This window comes from Aulonocara sp. 'chitande type north' Nkhata Bay, linkage group LG14 (genome assembly GCF_057382095.1).
Source record: "Aulonocara sp. 'chitande type north' Nkhata Bay isolate Kocher_YH1m ecotype deep benthic linkage group LG14, A_spYH_male_GT1.1, whole genome shotgun sequence".
NCBI classification, from domain to species: domain Eukaryota; kingdom Metazoa; phylum Chordata; class Actinopteri; order Cichliformes; family Cichlidae; genus Aulonocara; species Aulonocara sp. 'chitande type north' Nkhata Bay.
Window position 1 is genome coordinate 29,004,792 of NC_141357.1, and position 16,165 is coordinate 29,020,956.

A 16,165-nucleotide genomic window follows, 5' to 3' on the forward strand; every position below is an offset into this window, starting at 1 on the left:
ATTGTGTTCTTTACTACATAAAAACTTCTCACCACACAAGGTCCACGTTTGGATTTGGAGCCTGTATTCAGGGCTTTTGTGCCTCCACATAAGGCTTGAAGCAGGGGGAAAAGAAAAAACGCCTCCCTCTCTCTCTCACTTACTCATGTCTTTTTTTTTTTTTTTTTCTTTTTTTTTTCACTTCCTTTTTTTTTTTGCTGGTTTATTTTCCCCAAAAGCAGTCTGACATTCTGGCACCTGTTTTCCTCACAAAACCGCTTATTTATCCCTGAATTATTAACCAAGAGCCCACAAAGTGTCTGCCACTTGGTGACATGCCCTGACTTCATGGTGGGGAAGGGAGGGCTGGTTGCTGTAGCAACAAGGAGGGCCTTTATCAAGAAAGTGGGGGGGGGGGCGCAATTTAGCCAGTGTCTCCCATCTGCGTTGTGGAGGATCCACGAATGAAATGGTTGGGCCGGAAAATGTTACAGGATTAGTGAAATGGACGAGAGCAGGAACACTTTTGCATTGAAGAGACATGATGTGATGCTTTCAGCGCTGCAATTTTTGGGAGAAGTGCATTTGCTCATCACAATGGCTGTGTATTATGGAGTATGATGAGCTCTGTAATGAGCACAGTGGAGCAGCCTGGAGAGAGTGACCTGTACTTTTTGTATTTCAGAAATATAGATGACACCCAAGGGAGGGGAGGGGGGTGTAATATGGTAGAAAATGGAAAAGCTGGTTAATAACTTTTTCAAATTTGTGCAAGAATGAGTTGCAGTAATCCCATAAAAATGAAATCGCAGTTCTTTTAGGATGTTTTATGTTGAACAGAACGATACACACATGCGAAACAACATGAAGCTGAGGAGTATTAAGAGATCCGTCATCACACAGAGAAAGGGCAGCAGCTGTCACAGGGTTTTAAATGTGCATCTCCCCATCAGGGGAGCCGCAGCACTGAAGAGTCTCGACTGGGTAAAGCGATAGTCAGGTCAGAGGCACACAGATGGAAGCTCTGAGTAACACACGTTAGCGGGTGTAGTGAGGGGCTGAAGTATGGCTGAGAAGTGGGAGAGGAGGGCTTTCTTTGTAGCCCTAAAGAGCAGCAACAGCGTTTTGAAGTGGATACAGGCAGTTGCTGAGAGCCTCAGGAGCAGATTGAGCAAAGGCGGGGTGCAGCATGGAGGAATGTAAGCCAGAGCCGGCTGCAGGGGCCCCAGCCAAAAGGGAATCGCGGTGTTGTAGGAGCTGAGGGAGCAAGCAGGAGAAGCTTGTTTCTCATCTGTCTTCAACCTGAGGACTGAGAAGGGGAGAAAAAAACGCTGTGTTTTAGATTCTAACCTGCAAGCTGCCTTCAAAACTGACACATGACGAATGACCTGTTGATGCTGTGGTGCACAAACATGTTAGTTTGAGTCCTTTTAGCAATGACGTTATACATGTTGCACGGGTCATGGCTTGATTTCTTAAAAATAATAAAAGGGCACATAGAGAGTTCAGTCCAGTCCAGCCTGATTTCTCCTGTGGGCCTTAACAGTAAATCTTTATGGTTGGAGATCACACCTCCCGCATGCACTTCCAATAAAACGGTCCCAGTTAAAGACAAATGGGTTTTGTGGAACATGCCTTAAGGGCCGCGATCTGTCCATCAGATAACCTCCTGAACAAATGGCTTTACGCACTTAACGATAACGATTAGTGGAAGGCCATCGATCACTTGATTCTTATCTGTTCATTGAACAAATGTATTTATTTTTATTTTGAAAAGGCCGCGATTGTAAAACAGTATACAGAGGAAATTATACAGTTTCATTTTACTGTTAATTGTGTGGAAAGGATTGTTTTTCACTTTTTCCCAGCAATAAATCATGCCACTAAATTCCCTGTGAGATGAGTCAAGCGCCTATAAGGGGTTTTTAGCCTGACAATGAACACCACTGAGAATTCCTAAGTAGGTTCAATTAAATTCGCTAAATCTACATTTTAGCTTCGGCCTTTTTTTTTTTCTTTTCTTCCGTTTTCACACGTTATCAATTTGATTATCCCCATTTGTCCCTCATAATACTCAAAGATGAAGAACTGAGCTGCTATCAACATCACAGCATGATATCTCTTATGTCTTCTGTTGTAAAGGGCTGGCTTTCCTTTGTAGTGGCACAGATGTAATAAAGCAGCAATGGGAGCGTCTGGCAGACGCCTCAGGCCAAACCGGTCCAGTGAAAGCAGATCTGTGAGGAGATGGAGCTCAGATAATCAGAGATGAATTGGGAATGTTGACCAGAGAAATTTCTTCCACTCTAGTTCTCTCAACAGAGTGACACTCTCCCCTCCATAGCCACTGTTTAGAGGCCCACCAGTTACTGACTGAGGCCAGATTTCAGGACAGGACAGGGGTTTTAAAGGGGGACTAAGTCAAAACTAAAGCAGATGTGTGTGGATTTTAGAAGCCAGAGCATTGAGGGTCTTTAAGTGCAGAAAGTTGCCATAAAGTGCAACAGTGCAAAGCAGCATGAAAGCGATCGCCACGCATGACATTTAACACGGAAATGTGGATCTCATGGGATTGGGTTTGTTTCACGGCTTCCTTTTTTTCCCTTTGATTCTTTTTCACTCAGTCTAGGATGGATACAGGAAGATAAATTAATGCAGTCAATGATCCCATCAAATAACATCTAAAAAGGATCAGGATTTTCTTTGATCAGGAAGATTTCCGACCCTGGAATATTCATGCACACATGCCCCCCACCCCCACCTCAGTGGGCTGATTCGCTCTTTCTCTGGATGTGAATCCGCAGCCATGCGTGATCCAATTAGTATGATGAGCACAGGGTGTAGAGCGAGGCTAATGTTTGCATGAGAGTAAATGGATTCTTAGAATGGATTTCCAGCTCCCTTGAGTCTTAGCGGTTTGTGGCCTCTCTGCAGGAACTATTGGCATAGTTAAACCACTGTGTAACTCTATGGCCAATCCTCCTGCTTGGCTCTATCGTTATCCAGTCTGTTGATATGGATAATGAATAGTGGCCCCCTTAGACAAAACTAGAAATGGTGGCATGCAATTTTGATGCCATTCAGGCTACACACATTTTACCTTATAATTGGCCACTGCTATACTGTTTGTTTTAGATTATGTATGTCTGCAGCAGGAGTCTGTTTAAAATCATACAGCTAAGTATGCGAAGTAGTAATGTGTATTTTAATGATTTGTTACCCTGCTGGATATTTCTTAAATCATTATGAGTCAGATTGGAATGAGTAGTAGCTTACAATCAAACACAGACACACAGGAAGTGGCCACAGGTTTATTCCCTTCCATTCACCATACTGTAAAAACGCTAGTCGCACTCTTGATATAATTTGGAAACCGTCTGGAGGAAAAAAGACACACGATGAAGAGTGACAACAATATATTGGAAATGAAGATCAACACAGCCTCTGTAACCCCCCCATTATTATTTTTTTAAGATCCATTTTTAAGCACATTTTAAGGCACTGTGCTTGAACGACAGGGTTAAATGCTAACCTTAGCATGACTGCAAGCTGCATCCATAAAAAGTATTATGTAGTATTTCAGCATAGTCTAGAATGGGGACAGCAAAATGAATGTAGGTAGAAAACTCAGGAAGCAGATGGCTAAGCAACATAAAAATAAAATGCCAGATTTTATTAATCAAAACTGGAGCACAGACTTCTTGGATGGTGTGCTAATAAAATTAACTACATAGCAAGCCATGTCTGTGTCATAGATGTATTAAAATTAATCTTAAAAAGGGGGGGGGAGGCAACAACACCACAAACCCAGTTCAGGTGCAGTTCAGTCAACAGAGTTGGTAGACTGCTCGTATTTGGCCACTTGTGTCTGTCAGATTTAACTGTTAATTTATTTGTTACAGTGTTAAATTGGTCTGTTATCCTACTTTTTCCCATCATTGTTACACGAGTCTGTGGGGATTCACTCAAGCCAGCCTCAGGTGACTGGATGAGGACCTGCAATTTTTGGGTTCTAATAGGCAGCTGACTGACAAAATAATTTGTCATCTTAATCTTGCCAAGACAATAAACAAGTGTTCGTCTCTCTTTTCTTCAAAGTGAAACATAAGGACGCTTTTTGTTGAACATCAGACTAAATAATACCGGACAAGATTTGGGGGGGGGGGGGTTTCACAACCTGTCATGTCAGCTTGTGCATTTACTGTCTGAGCTATAATGGATAGCTTGTACCTCTGCACAATGAAACTGTGTTTTTTGGGAGGGGGTGAAAATAGATCACTGAGGCATATGATCCTCATGTTTTCTATTCATGAGGATAAAAGAGGCTAGAGCGGTTGCTACAAAAGCCAACATCTTGTAGAAAGATTAAAGTGGATGACAAGAAAAGCTCAACACACGGCTGTGATATACATGATTCCCACTTTTCTGTCAAGGTGCTAAAATTGGGCTGAGTTCTGCTTGTTTGTTTGACTCGGGTGTGCGCATCCTTTGTCGTTACAAGGTTATTCTTCCATCCTAACAGCCTGTTCATGTTGAGGACAGATCTAATCTCTTGAAAGATTTAACATCCTGGGCTACTCTGATCTGCGGCCAAATCATCAGAAGGATTCAAGGATGCTGTGGATTGGTGGGAATACAAAAAGGAGGGTTTGGTTTTGTGTCGGAGGCTGCTGGACAAATTTCAGAGCCTTACCAGTCAGTCCACAGCCTTCTTTCTTTACTCCTGCAAGAAGCATCCCTGCACTTCAGGAATCTTAACACGATCTCAGAGGATGCACGTGAATCTGTCATGTGTTGGTCTGTATGATCATCTAGATGATGGATTGGAGAGACACACAAGACCAATATTTACTGCTGAACTCTTAAAGTTGTGAAGCATTCAGAGTAAGGTGGCCTTATCGCCAAAGCCAGTGAGATTCTGTTGTCCAACAGCAGTTTATTTCAGTACTGAAAAGACTGTTTCCAAGTGGATGTTCAGATCTTTCTTTGTACTCTGCTGCTGCTGCCCACCTCAGTGCAGCACCACTCTAAATCTTCTTCTCTCATCTCTCTGTTTTTTGGCTAAATCTGGCTCTCAAATTGACATTATCAGTCTGAATGACAGCAGCAGAGCGAAATGGCTGTGCAGAGGCAGCAGTGTGCTGCTAGCTTTCGGAGACAGTCACACTTAATGCCTCTAACCCCATCAATTTGTGAGCAGAGATTGAGTTTCCAGAAGAGCATGAAGTGTGTGGTAAAGCTGTTGACTGTGGCAGACACTGAAGTTTGCTTTTGAGGGAATTCCAGACCGACATAGTTGAGAGGCTCCGGGTCGTCTTGTCCAGCGAACAAACCGTCTGACCTCTGTCGTAGGAAGGTCGTGCGGTTGACCTATGCTGTTAACAAGGGGGCATGAAAAAACAATCGCACGTATGATCAGTCTCTCAACCAAACTATCATAATAAATCAGCGCTGCAAAGAGCATACTGACCTGCTAGAGAAACCTACTCGGCGGTAGCTGCTGATTGAAGTAACAGGCACAAGACTTCTTGGCTTGGAGTGTATTAACACCAACAGCAGCTAAAACAAAACTCTTCAACAACATAAAGAATAGAAATATAGTGTTGGATCTCCTCAGCAGGTCCATTTGTGACTCTATGGTCAGACCCTGCAATCTGATGACCCCAATAATCCGATGAACTCCTATAAGCAAGCCCTTGGTCACAGTGGGAAGGAAAAAAAATCCATTTTAACAGGAAGAAACCTCTCATCTGCCACGACTGGTTGGTGATGTGAGAAGGGAGACAGAACAGGCTGTGGAGGAGAGCCAGAGATTAATAATAACCAATGATTAAATGCACAGAGAGGGGTGAGTGAAGAAGAAATACTGCATCGTGGGAAGTCCCTGGCAGTCTAGGCCTATTACAGCGTACATAAAGGAGAATTCAGGGTAATCTGATCCAGTTTTATCAAAAAGGAAAGTTTTAAACCTAGTCTTAAAAGTAGGATCGGGGCTTGACTATTCAAGACCTTGTATGTGAGGGGGAAAAATATCAATATCCTTGCGATTCCATTGCATGTTTACGTCTACACCTAGCAAGCATTGTCTGTGTGTCTTTTGCACTTTGCAGTCGAGTAAAAACAATGTGCAGTGCCTCTCGGTGAGGTGTCACTGCTGTACGAACAGTGATGATAAAACCAAAGGGCAGTGAAGTCACTGTTTTCACAAAGAGTGCAACAAAAGGTTTTCATCAGCCTGGAGCTCAACAGTAAGCAAACTCCAGGCTTACCGCACTGAGCGGTGCTCATTTCATTTGACTGTTTAGAAGTGTTTAGCTTTGTGCAGCAGGAAATAATTTATGACAGCAAGCAAAGTATGTGTTTATATCTCAAAGATGAACTCAATGCTCTAGTTTGACTATATTTCAGTAGATACACGATTTCCAGCAAAGGTGTTTTGTTATATTTTGACCTTGAAGACGCAGTGTGTGTTTATTAAAAATGTTTTATAATATGTATTTTCTTTTTCCGTTCTGTATTTAAATTTTTCAAGCTGGTTTCAGGTTTTCAAGCAAAGAGAACCTTTTCCTCTTCTGTAGATGCTGAAGCAGCAGCGCTGCACAGGGATGATTGCTGCTCTTTACAAGACAGGGCTATTTTCCATTCACAGCGTAGGACTCTTCCTCTGATATGGAAAGTGAGCCTCAGAAAATGCTTGATCTGCTCTTTGATGTTAAGGACTATGCTGATCTCTGAACTCGATGAATAGCGTCAGTTCACACACAGATCTGTCTGTAAAGGGTCTTATCTGGCTTTATGAGATGGTTAATATCATCTTGGCATATAGGAAAGTATTATGGTTAAATTTAAGGCCAATGAACGTTCATGAAAGCCTACAAAAGTATGAGTCGCTTATGTTGCGCACTTCCTTTTACTGTTATTCATGATGCCGCAGGGACAGCACATCTGTGCTAGTTCACCTCAGGGCTGCCTGCACTCTCCTACTATTTTCATTCTGCTTTTGTAGTCCATAGGGTTTATTTTAAATGACAGAGGAGGTATTTATGCTAAAATAAATAAAATACATCAACATTTGTTTTCACTGTAGTACTCCAGGTGCACACATTGCATCATTAAACACATAGTTTTAGACCGTTTTGTGCTGCTTTTCCAGCTTGGAAATGGAATTAGATACAAATCTGTTCCCTGAAGTATTTTCCAACCACTCCTTATCTTTTTTTCTGCTTTCAGATGAAGCTGTGGAACAAGTATAAGGTAACCAGTATCCCATCTTTGGTGTTTGTGGACGCCTCCACGGGGAAGATCGTGTGTCGAAACGGTCTGCTGGTGGTCAGAGATGACCCCAAAGGTGAGCTCAAGCATCTAGAGCTACAAACACACACACAGGCCACAATATTAGTAAAACCATGTGGCTGATTTGTTTTTATTTCCTAACCTCAAGCTCTGACTCTAATCCTCTTTACTGAATGGTTAACCCTAACCCCAGTTCAACCCTAGAAATATGACTGTTTAATGAGGTAATGGGAAGACGTTTTGAGGGTCAAAAGGACAAACATCATAGATCAGTTTCTCGCACAGTTTGTCTGTCATAGCTTATAGCGCTGAATTCTTGGTGGGTAGCAATCATCAGTCACTCTTGGCTGAGAGTAATAAGCAAGCAGCATAACTCATTGAGAATTGCATACTGACTTCACACCAGTCTATCTTCTCTACTGTAACACTTGTCACTTCCAAATGTATCTCATGAAATGGCAGCAGCTGGGCTGTAAAATTCCCCCTGTGGCAAAAGGGTATGAATGAGCAACTTGAATAGCAAACTTCAAGATAAGAAGATGTTAAGTTTCTATCTGCATGTGAAGAAAAACATGCTGCATGCATGAGCAAAATATCTTCACGGTGAAGATAAACAGTCGCTCGTGTAAATTCTTTAGTCAGGTGGAAAAACAAACCCTCATGGGGAAGAGAGAAAATATGTAAATGTATTTATGGTGTTATTAGAAATGTTGGATGCTAGACTTAAAGATGGCAACCCTTTCAGTCTTGTTAAAACTGCCCAGCTGGCATCTTCCTGTTTCTTTCCCACACAGTTTAAATCAAATATAGTAACCAAACACCTTCTTGGGCCTTACAAAAGGTTACTGTATCAAATTCTAAAAATGATTTCACCTGAGGTTTTATGAAGGGGGTGAAAAGGCTTTTTTTTTTTTTTTTTTTTTTGTAATGATTGTTTTGTGTTCAGTGTGCACAAGCTGAACATGGAGCTCCTAACAACCTGGTTTAGCCCCTACATCAGAATAGTTTCACAGGCCAGTGCTGTTCAAGCTTGGATTTGTTCCAGTGCTGCACACTGCACGTGGGCACTGTTCATACCCTCCTACTGAGCTCATGAGATTTAACCCAAGAATGACAAAAAAAACACTCTCCTTGCCTGTTAGTGCATCTTTTCCAGTGTTAAAAACCATAGGTATAAAAGTCATAAGATTAATAATTTCTCTTTATTTGTTGCATATTGGACAGTTTATCTTTTTTTAATGGTAACAGTAGGATGATTTCATGCTGAAACACCTTTTTTAATAAAAATATGATTCTTCTTCTACTTCTACTACTACTACTACTACTACTACTAACATAAACACCTCAATAATGATTTCCCATCACACCAGGAACTACTTTAGAACCACCAAGAAACTGGCAAGCACGTCTTTGGACAGGTTCAAACTTTCTTGGTGTGAGGTGATCGATGCACCATCGTGCTGTTATACTGGCTAACTCATCAAATCACACCTTCAGGTTGGTTAGCTAATGTCCTACCCTCTTCTAGTTTAGTCCGTGGTAAATGGACTATAATTTATATAGCGTCTTCTTTTTTTTTTCTTTTTTTTTTTCCCCCTTTAAACTCATCTAGCAAGCAAAGAACTTTTTACACTCCAAGCTACATCCACAGAACTACTATTCAAGACCCTCTCTAAATCCTGAGCCCGGGTAAACAACAAGACTTCAACCACAGGTGAGAATTGGGTAACCAGTGAGGAGTACACGGGGTCTGTCCAAGAGATTGGACTGAAATAAATACTACACAATTAGTATGACTTCTGAACTTGACTTGCTGTATCCTCTGGCAAGGTGAGATGTGTAAGATCACACCGTCCTTGAGATCAGTCAGTGTCTCTAGGCCCTCGGAAACTACCGGTAACAAGGGAGGAAAAAAACAAAGCGTATTCTCCAGGTGGTTGCCGAGGTGTTGTTGCCAGCTGCTAAGTGAAATTGGTCGCAATTAAGGTGCTATACCAAAAATACATATTTCCCACCTGCTTTTTTTTATTTGTCATTTTGCTTGGTAGACGGTGACTCATCTGCAAACTACTAATCCTCACACAATTTTTCCGTTGCACTTTTTTTACAATTTTGCTATCACTCACCATTAAAAACTAAAGGTGACCAAAGCAATCACAATGATTTTCTTTTTCCTCTCTAGTGACCTCACTGTGTCATGGTTCACACCAATCATGTTGTTTTGTTTTGATTTCTCTTCTGCAGTGTCATCTTTTTAATTCAAATTTATGTCACATGCTTCCTGTAAATACTTATTTATTATCTATACGTAAACCACAGCCAAGCGTAACAATTTGAGATATTTATTTATTTAACTTCTGTTTTCACTCAGTTTTCTATCTGCTAATTGAAAATGTGCATTTAAATTCTTCATGTAAATTCTTAGTTTTATAAGCAATAAGAATATCCAGCCTACCACATTGGGTTCACACCATAAATAAGTCATTTAAGTTAACCAAAATGTAATGAGTGCAGTAACTAAGGTCAGACCCACATTAACTCGCACACAACACACACCTCAAATTCCTGGTGAGGATTTACTGTGGATATTTTGCCCAGTCCCATCATTCAGCGTTTGTCTGAAGCATTTTGCAATAACTTCCCCCCCCCCCCCCCCCCCCCCCCTCGTGTTTGAGTTAATGCCGCTATAATTATGGTGCCGTGTGAATATTATAGCGTGTCCATGTCTCACACTCTCGTCTTTGAAACCTATAATTTCTGCACTTTGAAGTGGAGATGGAGAATTAACAAGAGTGATCTTGCATTCCTTTCCTGTATTGAGGGCGTCCATCTGTGGCTGAGACGATCTCAATATTTTAAAACGCTGCCTCTTCAAAGCCTGTTAGGTCAGCTTTAAAAAAAAAATGGTGTCGTGTCATGTGAGAGGGAAGAATAGCAGCCATGTGAGGACTGTGACAGATTTCACTGTCTGTCTAATGAAAGCTGGTCCAGGCCTGCAGTGATATTTCCACAGTTCATTAACTAGATGTGAGCTGAGAAGATATTAAATTGGTGGCTTCAGTAGCAAAGAGAGCCACCAGCACTTCAGGAAGTTTTGCATCTCTTTGAAATAGAAGGCTGTGCTTTTTTTTTCTTTTTCTTTTTTTTTTTCCTTTCTTTCTTTTTTTTAAACATCAGATTTTTAAATTTGATGTATTAAGCTGTGGACTGTTCCTAATGTGACAAATCAATTCAGGTGCAACAGCCACGGCTGGGAGAGGTAAAGGGCAGCAAAAAGTTCGCGTATGCTGACAGTCGGAGGGGCGGGTGAACAATTTGGGACCCCACTGCCTTTCACTGTCGATGAAAGGCCTGACTTGAGTGGTGGCAGACTAGCCCTGCAGCGTAAAGATGGAGTGCACTTTTACAATCAGGACAACAATGAAAGGCCGCGCCAGCGCAGTGCAGACGTGTCGTTCCTGCCTAATGAAGCCCCGGACAACAGCGCTCACATAAAGAGTCCATTATGAACCAGCCATACAAGCTTTTATTTATGATTACACCCCCCCTTTAATTCAGCTGTACCAAATGCATCTCCAGAGCTCTCCGGGAACAATGAAAACACCTTGAAAAGGAAATGAAAAGTGTGAAAGAGAGCAGGAGGGAAGTATTTCTGACAGCCTTCATTTGCTTAAGAGGTTCGACATTTCTTTTTCTTTAAGTGTGTGTGTGTGTGTGTGTGTGTGTGTGTGTGTGTGTGTTCACATGCGTGCATATTTTCAAAGCAGAAAACACAAAACAGCCCTTTAAAAACATATTTCAATGACAACTGTGTGTGGTGGTTTGACATGTGACACCCTTAACGGACACAGAAAAGCTGTCTGTGGGTCTTCTGCTGAGCTGAAGTGTGACTCTTGAGTCCACATTTCAGTATCTAAGCAGCTGTTAGATGGATTACCGTGATGTTTTGTAAATATTCATGATTCCCAGACATGAAATCCTAACAGTGTCACTGTGAGTTATAGTAGTTTTAAGTGTGAGTTAAAGCTTTGTGCAACAGTGGACAATTTGTCATGTTATTAATAATGAATGCAGCCAAATACCTATGAAAACACAGCGTCATCATCTTCTGTTGCACTTGCTCCACTGGTATGGAACAAAATACTGGCATTTAGCTCAAATCAGTGCCACACAGCAACTCTTAGAGCCGCTAGCATGGCAATAATCTCTCGTTTTCCTTCCCATGTTTCCCCTTTCTTTGCCCCCTCTGCTTTCCTACCCTCTCTCAGGCCTGGAGTTCCCCTGGGGCCCGAAGCCATTTGCGGAGGTGGTGGCAGGACCTCTGCTCAGGAACAACAGACAGACAACAGACAGCAGCTCTCTGGAGGGACACTATGTGGGAGTGTATTTCTCAGCACACTGGGTGAGTGGAGAGAAGACAAAGAGGACCCCATCTTTTTTTCTTTTCTTTTTTTTTCCTATTCAGGGCTCCTGACTCTGTGAAAACATTGAGACATCAGAGAAAAAAGAGCGGCGGCAGCACAGCAGAGCAGGAAGAGGCAGGAACAGATAAGAGAGAGGAGCGAGACTCCATTGTGTTTGACTGTTTACATTACAGCAGTTGACGATCTCCATCAGTCCTTTCACCACCAACTGTGGATCAGTCACCACACCCCAAAGACGTCACACCGTTGTTTCTTTTCTTTGCTGCCGCTGCCGATAGCCAGCGAAGGTCATGACTCACGATGCATGGAAGGCGTTAAATCATCGCTGTGCTGTTCCTGATGAGATGCAGCGCGAGCTGCCGAAGCCAGTCGGCGCAGCAGCTGCCAGAGCCGTAGCCTCAGATACCGGCTGCTCAGAATGGTGACGCCTGAATGCTGGCGCAAACCCCAAAGCCATATAAAACTGAAAGGACAAGTCACAAAAAGCAATTACAGGAGTTTATTTGCGGTGTTTTACACCAGGGTCCCCAGGTTACTCGTGTAAATCTATCTGCTACTAAAGCAGTCTCACAAAAACGAAATGCCAGCACTTTGCCTTGGCATCCTGATAGTATATTTTCTTTACTTTATTTCCCTCCTTCCTGTCAGAGGGACCTAAATGCCCCATGGCAGAGACACATGCAGCGTGACCTTCTCTTGTAGTGGGAGAAAACTTTAGTGTTATCACGATAGTACTAAAACAAGCTTGTGTAATGAGCGATGAACACACTTATACAGTGTTTATATCTGTAAGGTATAAGGGAAGATCGCACTTACTACACAAGATACTTTGTGCTTTTGTCCCAACGTCCCTTTGTGTTGATATGATGAAGTGCCACTGTAGGAAGCTTTAAGCTTCTCTACTTAGTAAACAGGAAGATGAGATGAGCCTTAGACATATGATATGTAATTAAGTCTAGCAAAAATACCTCAACATATTTACAGGGAAGGAAACTGAAGCAGCTATGGCATTAATCCATATTTACAGGGAATGTGCTTACTGTGTGTATGTTAAAGATTTAGTCACTGTGACACAAGCAATAAATCTGGCATTTTTGAGAAATTATTTTGGGGCATTTTGCCATTATTAGACAGGACAGTGGAGAAAGCAGGAGAGTGGTGCAGACACAGAGCAAAGGCTCCAGAGTCGAAGTTGGGCCAGTGCATTCAGCCTTTTTGTGGAAAATGGTCGCCTTTGTCCGTTTTGATACAAGAGCATCACACAGTTGCTGCAGATTTGTTGCCTGGACAGCCATGATAGTACTGCACATAACTGCATTAAGATTTGTTGACTGTGGAGGCTTTTAGAGTACTGTACAGTGAGCTTATTTTCATGTTCAAGAAACAAGTTTGAGATGTTAGAGACTAATGTTGAGACATTAGTCTCCAGCCATTGTAAAATGGGTATACTGTGATCATAAAGGGATGATTATGGTCAGCAATAATACTCAGGTAGGCTGTGGATGTTAAATGATGCGTAGTGTGGCAAGAAAATATCCCCACACCATGACACCACCAGCAGCCTGAATCATTGATGCAAGGCAGGATGGATCCATGCTTTCCTGATTTGTTTTGTTTTTAATGCCAAATTCTGACCATAACATCTGAATATTGCAGCAGAATTGGAAACTCGTCAGACCAGACAACATTTTTTCCGATATTCTGCTGTCTAATTTTGTTCAGCCAGCTTCAAAGTTTTTATGTGTTGTGCTTTCAGAGATGTTCTTCTGCATACCGTTTTTAGAACCAGCGGTTATTTGAGTGTACTGTTGCCTTCCTATCAGTTGAAAGCAATCTGGCTATTCTCCTCTGACCTTTGACATCAACAAGGCGTTTGTGGGAAAGTCCCAGCAGATCAGCAGTTTCTAAAATATTCAGGCCAGCCTATCTGGCACTGACAACCGTGCCATATTCAAAGTCACCTCTCTTCCTCATTCTGATGCTCAGCTTGAATTTCAAGAGGTTGTCTTAAGCATGTTTACATTCCTAAATGCACAAAGCTGCTGCCATGTGATTGTATGATTTGATATTTGTGTTACTGAGAAGTTGAACAGGTGTACTTGGTGATGAGTGTATATGTATGTGTATTTTGGTACTTTCTGTCCTTGTGCTTCTTAGCTGAAGCAGTCTGCATTCATTAATTGAATTACTTATCGTTCATCGGCTAATCAATGTTTAAATAAGTACAGTTTGAGAGAAGAGAAGAAAATCTATTGTCCCTGAAATCATTTTAACCTCAGTTTCACTCCATGCAAACATGTGGCATGCATTTTGTAACTGTTCAAGCTGATTTAAATATTACGTTTCTATTTTATTATGTATTCACAGCAGAGAAAACAAAGAAAATACAGATATGAAGCAAACAGAGCATGGGAAAGAGGCTGGAAGTTGAGACTAGTCTGTTTTGCTTCTCACTGTCATGGTGCTCTGATGTCATCGTAATGCCAGCCATACCACCGCTCCCCCTTGCCTGGATAGCGTTGGCACTCTAAACACATAGTAGAGCAAATACTTTCTTAAGCTCGAGTATTCCTCGGGATTAACGTTTTAAACAGCCTGGATACAAAACAAGACAGAATTACTAGTTTGTGGAAAGGTGTTTGGCGGCAGAGAGGAAAATAGTTTTGGGGAAAAACCCTGGGAAATGAGCACCTTATCACTTGTGACTGTGTATATTAGATGTTCACTCGTTCGCTCTCTCTCAGTGCCCACCGTGCCGCAGTTTGACTCGTGTGTTGGTGGAATCGTATCGGACCGTCAAAGAGTCGGGCCAGAAGTTTGAGATAGTGTTCGTCAGCGCCGACAGGTGAGCGACACTGCACCTGCCTTTTGCCTGTTAAGAACCCAACTGGGTCCCTGCTTACTTGTTGTTATTAAAACCAAGAAATCAGCATCTGTTGTCTTCCTGTTCGGTTCTCCCCTCCACCCCGCTCAGGTCAGAGGAGTCCTTTAAGCAGTACTTCAGCGAGATGCCATGGTTGGCAGTGCCTTATTCAGATGAGGCTCGGCGATCGCGGCTCAACAGACTATACGGAATACAAGGTATTTCACCAGCTCCATCACCGTTATCGCTGAATAGGCATGTTTTTCCTGGCCTGTTATGCTATTTATCCATTGCTTTGTTGAGAGTTGCAGCCAACCGCATCACTGCACAAAAGGCAGAAAAGCATCCATCATCTCCCTGTGATAAGAGGCTGATGCTAGTGATAGTGTTGGTTAGTTACGCTGTTGTTTTTATTGGCAGATGTAAACAGCAGGAAGACAATAGTTCTTCCTTATTAATTTATTCAGTTTTGGCACTTTGAGCGCTACAAGTCAAGATCCTTTTAGTTACATCACATTCAAGAGAAGGCCAATTTCTTCAAAATCTAATAAATAACAGTACAGATCAGGAAAAAATATGTATATGTGATTGAGTACAGTGTGCCTTTTAAGATAAGAGCAGAAAGGGGATATATCTATTTTTTTTTTTCTCTCTGCCAAACTTGGTTATGTTACATACTGAAACACTGGCACGAAGGCTTGACAGCTCTTTGTGTTGGGCGGGCAAAACAGCAACACAGATCGCCCTGCAGCCTGGGGAATGTGGGCTGGTTATCCAGTTTACCGTCTCAGTGCGGAAGTGCCGTGCCTTCCTCCCGAGCGTGTTAGTGGATGACTCTGGATGAAGTTAGCGAAAACTGGCCGTCGGCCTGTCCTGCAAAGAATTTGAGGAATGTGTACTGGACGAGTTAACACTGCCCCCCCCCCCCCCCCCCCCCCCCCCACACACACACACACACACACACACACACACACACTCACACTCACTCAAACCCCTGCAGTCTCTGATTTCCCCCACCTCAGTTAACTTCAGTCCACATGTGCAGACAGGAATTTACTGATTGCTGCTTGCTTGCCTGATTTGTGTCTGTTTCTGATAAAGGATTGTATTCACGGTGCGGGTGGCTTGTAAAAGCACTGTCAGAGGGGTAACGGACAGAGCTAGAGGGAGGTGAGAATCCCCAAAAAGAGGTTTAAAAAAAAATCTCACTGTGAAAGGGAAAAGAGTGCGTCATGATGCGATAATTAAAGGAAACGACCCATAGCACCTCCCAGGCTTTTGCCCATTTCCTCCCCTCCTATGTTTCTCTTCCTTTCATCATCATCATCTTTCTCCATTCCAGGTATTCCCACATTGATTCTGTTGGACACGGAGGGTCACATGATCACGCGACAGGGCCGGGTGGAGGTGTTGAACGACCCAGAGTGCCGGCTCTTTCCCTGGCACCCTCGGCCCGTGCTCGAGCTCAGCGAGTCAAACGCCGTGCAGCTCCACGAAGGGCCCTGCCTCGTCCTGTTTGTGGGTGAGAGGCTGAGGCTTTATAATTCGGCGAAGTTCCACATGGGGCTCTGTCTGAATGAAGTGGCATTTATTTAGAGCATATTGA

At 42.6% G+C, this 16,165-nt stretch overlaps 1 protein-coding gene across 1 annotated transcript in view; it reads left to right on the forward strand.

The window, feature by feature from the left end:
* nxn (nucleoredoxin) overlaps positions 1–16,165 on the forward strand; it is a 70,738-nt gene that overhangs the window by 44,358 nt on the left and 10,215 nt on the right. The window contains exons 2-6 of the mRNA XM_086261929.1: positions 7,210–7,327; positions 11,541–11,674; positions 14,441–14,541; positions 14,671–14,777; positions 15,902–16,081. Coding sequence (XP_086118055.1) covers positions 7,210–7,327; positions 11,541–11,674; positions 14,441–14,541; positions 14,671–14,777; positions 15,902–16,081 — 640 coding nt within the window. The remainder of the gene's footprint in view (positions 1–7,209; positions 7,328–11,540; positions 11,675–14,440; positions 14,542–14,670; positions 14,778–15,901; positions 16,082–16,165) is intronic.